This window comes from Haplochromis burtoni, unplaced genomic scaffold, assembly GCF_018398535.1.
Source record: "Haplochromis burtoni strain Fernald_Lab_line unplaced genomic scaffold, NCSU_Asbu1 Contig_696, whole genome shotgun sequence".
NCBI classification, from domain to species: Eukaryota; Metazoa; Chordata; class Actinopteri; order Cichliformes; family Cichlidae; genus Haplochromis; species Haplochromis burtoni.
The window spans coordinates 46,438-52,749 of record NW_024583057.1 but is presented as its reverse complement, the minus strand read 5'-3'; the positions used below and the strand labels follow the sequence as shown (position 1 = coordinate 52,749).

At 42.4% G+C, this 6,312-nt stretch overlaps 1 protein-coding gene across 1 annotated transcript in view; it reads right to left on the bottom strand.

Annotated features, from left to right (window-relative positions):
• Positions 1-215: 215 nt before the first annotated feature.
• The window catches only part of ovol1a (ovo-like zinc finger 1a), a 10,377-nt gene continuing 4,280 nt past the window's right edge, over positions 216-6,312 (bottom strand). Inside the window, exons 2-5 of the mRNA XM_005949884.3 lie at positions 2,533-2,774; positions 2,192-2,377; positions 1,661-1,805; positions 216-1,470 (exon numbers count right to left, since the gene is read on the bottom strand). Coding sequence (XP_005949946.1) covers positions 1,136-1,470; positions 1,661-1,805; positions 2,192-2,377; positions 2,533-2,774 — 908 coding nt within the window. The 3' untranslated portion in view covers positions 216-1,135. The remainder of the gene's footprint in view (positions 1,471-1,660; positions 1,806-2,191; positions 2,378-2,532; positions 2,775-6,312) is intronic.

Here is a 6,312-nt window from a genome sequence, read left to right as displayed (position 1 = left end):
GTACTAAACATTTCCAAGGGCACTGCTTTCAAACTCACAGACACCTCAAGGACCTCATTACTATGTAACTGTACTTTTGTCTCAGGAGTCCCTTCCTTTGGCAGTACCAGCAGGCAGCTACTTATAAGTCACTTAGTTAACCTCAAATCCTCGTTTAGCTTGCATCGGCAGTGTGGCTTACTGTAAAGGACAAACTGTGACCAAACAAATCCTCGTAATATATTAGTCCCTTTAATGGATAAATGTTTGTTTGTTTGTTTGTTTTTTAAAAGCACATTTTCATAGTTTCTTGCTGTACATATAAACCCACTGGTAATATTCACATGAAAACAAATATGTAAAAATATTCTATCTATGATAGTGATTCTCATGCAGATCAAAATGCCACATGTAAATGCACAGATGAGCCAAAACATTAGGACCGGTCTTCTCGTAAATCAGGTGAATTTGGTGAAACCCCTGACACCTGCAGTCTTTGACACGACCGGCAGGTTGCAAAACAAGCCTGAATGCACGGAAGTCTATGAAAACACAAAAAAACATTTCTCATTTTTCTGAGATCTTAGTAAACACTTTCAATTATTCTTCAACATAGCATTTTATGAACACAGTAAAAAAAAAAAAAAAAAAAAAAAAGGGGCCATGTCCATCTTTGCTATACAGTCTATGGGAAAGGCCTGATACACGACCACCTAAACGGCACCGTGTTTTTGTGAGTACTCCTGGTCAGCAGAGGAGAGTACCAGCGGTGTGTGTTGCAACAAGTTTGATCTGCAGCAACTCCAAAACACGGTTTCCTATATTTAAAAGTTCTGATGTTGCGCTACTCGAGCACTTTACTCAAGACAAAGTAGAGTACCCCAACAGCTTTTTGTAAAAGTCAAACTTAATCTTCTTTAATGCATTATTCCACTGAGTTATTTACAGTAGATGCCCAAATCCAAACACACACACACACACCTACATACACACACACACACACAAACGTAGATATGCACACCTATACAGTGCAATCAGTAGCTTTCTTTCTTCCATGGCTATGCATCTTGGCTCAAACAGTCACCTCTGCACTCAACACAGTCCTTCATCGATGCCCCCTGAGTTGATTTCTGAGTATCTTCTGTATCTTCTCCCTTTACTGCTCGGCCGATCCAGTGGTATCATCGCTTTCAGCTCCCTGCGGAGAACCGGGAATGGATCCTCCGACCGACCCGCCGTCTCTTTCTCCCACTCTTCTCGCGGCCTTGCTCTTCAGCAGGGGGCTGTCAGGGTGAAGTGAGTGGAGATGGATGAGCAGCGCATCCTGAGTTGCCGCCGTGTGGCCGCACTCCTCGCACACGTACAGCTTGTTGCGTCGCTCCTTGTAGGCGTACTTCAGGGTGACGCTGTGGATCTTCTTCATGTGGGACTCCAGAGAGCAGCGCTGGGTGAAGGCCTTGTCGCAGAAGTTGCACTTGTATGGACGGACGCCTGTGTGGAAAATGAAAGGAACATCATCCGTTACCTCTGTGTACGTGTGGAGGTCTGAATATGCCAAAAATGATATAATATATACTTGCACTTTTAAAAATTATTCACTTATGAGGTCATTTTTAAAATTTTAATTGTGTACATTTTGTACACTTGTTTTATGTTCTAAACACACAAAGTGAGTGGCTACCTGTATGTGTGCGCACATGTCTTTTGAGGTCGAAGGTGTCGTTGAAGCCTTTGCCGCAGAAGCTACACAGGTGTCTCTTTGTCTCGTTGTGACACTTGATGTGTCTGTTCAACATCCGCTGGTACTGGAAAGTCTTCTGGCAAACCTGTAAATGAAGCAACAACACGACAATCAGGTCAGGGCACTTCCACACTTCGCCGACCTTCAGCCACCTTTCGTTTTTCTTGTGGACAAACATTAGCCAAGTTTACAGTCAGTGTTTATCTTTGTGTGAGGCATTCTGTGCAAACTGCACCTATGTAACACGTCTCTAACCACGTCTTATCTTATATATGTAATTAATATATAATAACACAATTTATAGGGTTTTTTAATGCAGTGGGTGTTTGAGATAAAATTAGGTTGCATTTGGCAGCTATGATGGCAGTGTTTCTACACATCATTTAGTTTTACAAAAGTAATAAAGCTGAAATGTGTATTTCAGGTTCTACGATCATAACGCACAAAAAAAAAAAAAAAAGGGATACGAACCTGGCACACGAACGCTCCTGTCGACCCACTTTGACTTTGACCCGTGGATCTGGTCACCATTGGGACCGGCTCTGGGAGGGGTGGGGTCGGTGCAGGAGGAAGTGCAGCTAATGGTTGCGGAGTGGGAATGAGAGGAAGAGCCAGAGCAAGGGGAGCTGGATCTGGGGGTAACTCGCCTGTAGTTACCTGAGATGGGAAAGAAAGACATGATTCACAATGCCATCCATAAATAATAATAAATCAGTCTAAGACCTTGTACAGTAACACAAAATTCTACCTTGTAAACTCAATCAAAAATATTTTGACACGTTGTGCTGCGCTCTGTCCCTCTCAGTTCTTACCTTTATTTTGGCTCGGAAGTACGTGGAGCTGGCCTGCGGCCTCCTCTTGATCTCTGATCTCCCCTCTGGTAAACCCGCCGGGCTCTGGGGTCTGCCGAGCACCGTGCTGGAGGGCAGTTCTGGGTGAGTTTGTGTGTCAATGGTAGAGTGTTTGGTGAGGCAGAGGGGCGTGGTCATCTGAGTTGTCTCAGCGGGGCTGGCCTCCACCTCCATCATCAGGATGGACGGAGGAAAGACGGAGACTGCAGAGAGGAGAGAAAGAGAAAGAGGAAGTGTCATGTGTCATGTCTGAATTTCCTTCTTTGACACCTCCAAAATTTCCTGAGGGAAAAATCCGGTGATTCAGCTTCCAAATGATCCCCTGTGTATGGATGTTACATTACTACAGGGGCCTTTTAGCAGCACTGACCTGAAATTAGCAATAAAGCCGAGGAGAAACTTCAGATTCTTCTTGGCTTTATAATTCTCCTCAGATTATCTTTTGTCTCTTTTATTGTGTCATTTCATTATTGATATGTTACTTACATTAACAATAATTGTAGCCTATTAAAGACATACAGACAGCAGTTAAGTTTAATTCCACTTGCCTTTGATTGTATATTTTATTCTTTTATACAGAAAGTCTCTTAAATGTTAATAATTCGAAATAAAACCTCACATAGAAGCTCACATTGTGTGCTTCTACTAAACTTTTACTAAGTTACAAAGAAAAACAGGCAAATGCATTTTTGCATGGACAATAACCCAAAAAGTCTTAATCTGAAATTTTTATTTTTTTCTACCACTGTTGCAAAACACAACTTATAAGCTTAACTAAAGGTTAAAAAAGACAAGAAATGTCTTTAAAAGGGGGTCAGAGGGTGAGAGAGTCACGTATGAGGACAAATTCAGTGCAATGTACAGAATTTCACAACAAGCGGTCGGCTTGCACTGCTTTATATTTGCACAATTAGCAAAGAACCACAGCTAAATAGGAGTGTGTACTTGTGTTTGTGTGTGTGTGGGTGTGCACAGGTTTTTTTCCTATTGTTTAGTACGACTTCTGCAACCTCACCACACACACACACACACACACACACACACACACACACACACACACACACACACACACACACACATACACACAGATTACCATTACTTGTTTGACCAGACAGTCTTGCAGCACCAGCTTTTTACCTTCCTCAAACAATCCACCTCCGCAGGGGTGTGTGTGAGTGTGTGTGTGCATACACTGAACCAACTGCATGTATGATTTGTGCAAAACACAACAAAACGTCACTGAAAGAACCAGAGACAAGCCATTCAACTGACAGTAAAACACAGAGAGGCGTGCAGGTGTGCAGGGGTGTGTGTTACTCAAAGGCAGGCGTGGCTGAGCTCAGCCGAGACAACGAATCAGTTGAATGTGCCGTCGGGCCTCAATCAGATAAAACCCAAATGTAAATGCAAATGAAGTGAGCTATATGAAGAGAAGACATAAAGCCAGTCTGTGAAGCAGCCGGATTAACGGAACGCTGAGAGAAACAGTGACAGCTCTATGCAACATCAACGCCACAACTGGTGAAGACATATCACTCTTCCAGCCTCTGTGGGTCTCCGGGTTGGGTTTACAGTGACGGCTCAAACAGGCCAACGGCTCAAAATAAACCCGGTGAAAGACTTGAGCATTATTTGGTTAAACAAACGCATTCAGTGCTGTAGTACTAACCTCCCTGCTCTCCCTACGATTCTGATTAAAATAGATCAAGCTAAGGCACACACTGAGATCATTCCACACAAGAAGAGACTCCTCCAATCATGTATTCAAAACCAGCTCTGCAGGTTATTTGTACAAACAGCTGAATTTCAGTATGTGCATTGAAAGGTGACAGTTAGATGAGAGGGCAACTTGGTGAAACTCATAGTTGAAAGTCGGATTTATTTATAGAAGAAACTTTTGTGAAACACATTGGACATCAGACCATCAGTAAGATGCCTCACTGAGCATTTTCTAGCGTTTTAAACCCTCAGTCACAAATGTCTATAGCAGGAGTGGGGAACTCCAGACCTCGAGGGCCGGTGTCCTGCAGGTTTTAGATATCACCCTGGGTCAACACACCTGAATCAAACGATTAGTTCATTACCAGGCCTCAAGGAGAACTTCAAGACATGTTGAGGAGGTAATTTAGCCATTTAAATCAGCTGTGTTGGATCAAGGATACAGCTAAAACCTGCAGGACAACGGCTTTTGAGGCCTGGAATTCCCCATCCCTGGCCTAGAGACAGGTGGCGTGTGATCCCCAGCAACCACAGGTCGCTGTGGCAATCCCCCGACTGGTAGGAGACTGGTTACTGGAGGTAACTGGCTCTTGCCAGATAAAAATCAGTCGTAAAGACGTTGCTGCACCAACAACCTCTTTGATTGCTTTGGTGACCAACAAGTCTCTACTAGTCTGGAAACACTTGTCAACTACACGCCGAGAAACCTGTAAAACTTGAAAAAGTGCAGCGCAAGCTAGAAACGAAGAGTGGTCACCTTCAGAGTACATGCTGCGGCCTCTGTTTGCTACCAACATGTGTCAAAGGCAGAACTTTTTTACTTGAAGAGAATTTTCTTCATTTCCAGTTTGTTACAGTCTTCATAGTTTCACTACTGCTCTGTGAGCAGTTGGCAAGTGTTTGCAGACAAGTTGGCATCTTACATGCAAACTACAGGCATGCTGCTAGAGACCTTTGGGAATACAAATTTTTCCTTGGTGAACTCTAGTTGCCAGGTTGTGGCCAACTGGTGACCAGGATGTTGATAACCATTTATTTCCCAGCAACCACTTGCAACCAGTGTGGGAATACTAATTATTCAGTAGTTCCAAAGGGCTGTCAGGCTGATCTGCCAGCCTGTGTGACTGAGGGCTTAGAGGAATTTAAGAAAAAAATGAAATGTCGCTGGACATAATCACTGTCTATAGCAAGTGATCAATCCAGCTGTGGAATATTCACGACTATGTCAGTGAATGAAATGGTTAATGGACTTATTTTGATGTTTTTGGTGTATAAACAGCATTTTGAAAAATGCTCTTGTTGAAAAAAATTGAACAATAAACTCTTAAAAGTTTAAAGAGTTTATATTTACAATCATTTACAAAGGTAGTGAAGCCTCACATTTCAAAGAAAGAAGTGGCAATGATCTGAGTTTATTGCTTATAGATCCTTATAAAGTCAGTAATGATTAACAAACTTATTGGCCAATCATTTTCCTATAAATGAGGCTTAATGATAAAAGTTCTTAGAGAGACTTTATGACTTTTAAAATGAGAGATCTTTTGTTTTTAAGTCACTACATGCCTGTACCATGACTGTATCCTCGCTTCAGTGCCTGAAAGACTCGCATCTTCAACATTAGCATTTCACATTTCATGAACAAATCTGTTAATCAAATTATCTCCATGAGGAACTTGATCTCCACATTTAGTTTCATCTGCAGTTTAAAACTTTTTGAACCTGTTTCTGGTGTGTGACACAAAACGTGTGCTATCTGCCACCGAGAGCCTAATCCTATGATTAAAAGCCGCCGAGATGATCAGAAATTTTCACTGTACTTCTTTACCACGTTTTCAAATCCTTCTTAATTACTCCTGAGTGCTGATAGTTTCTGTGGTGATTGCTGCTGGCTGGACATTTAATCTCATCTTGTATTGTTTGTTCACCTCTCCTGCCCCTTTGACCAATAAATGAGGTAGGTGTGTGTGTGTGTGTGTGTGTGTGTGTGTGTGTGTGTGTGTGTGTGTGTGTGTGTGTGTGTGT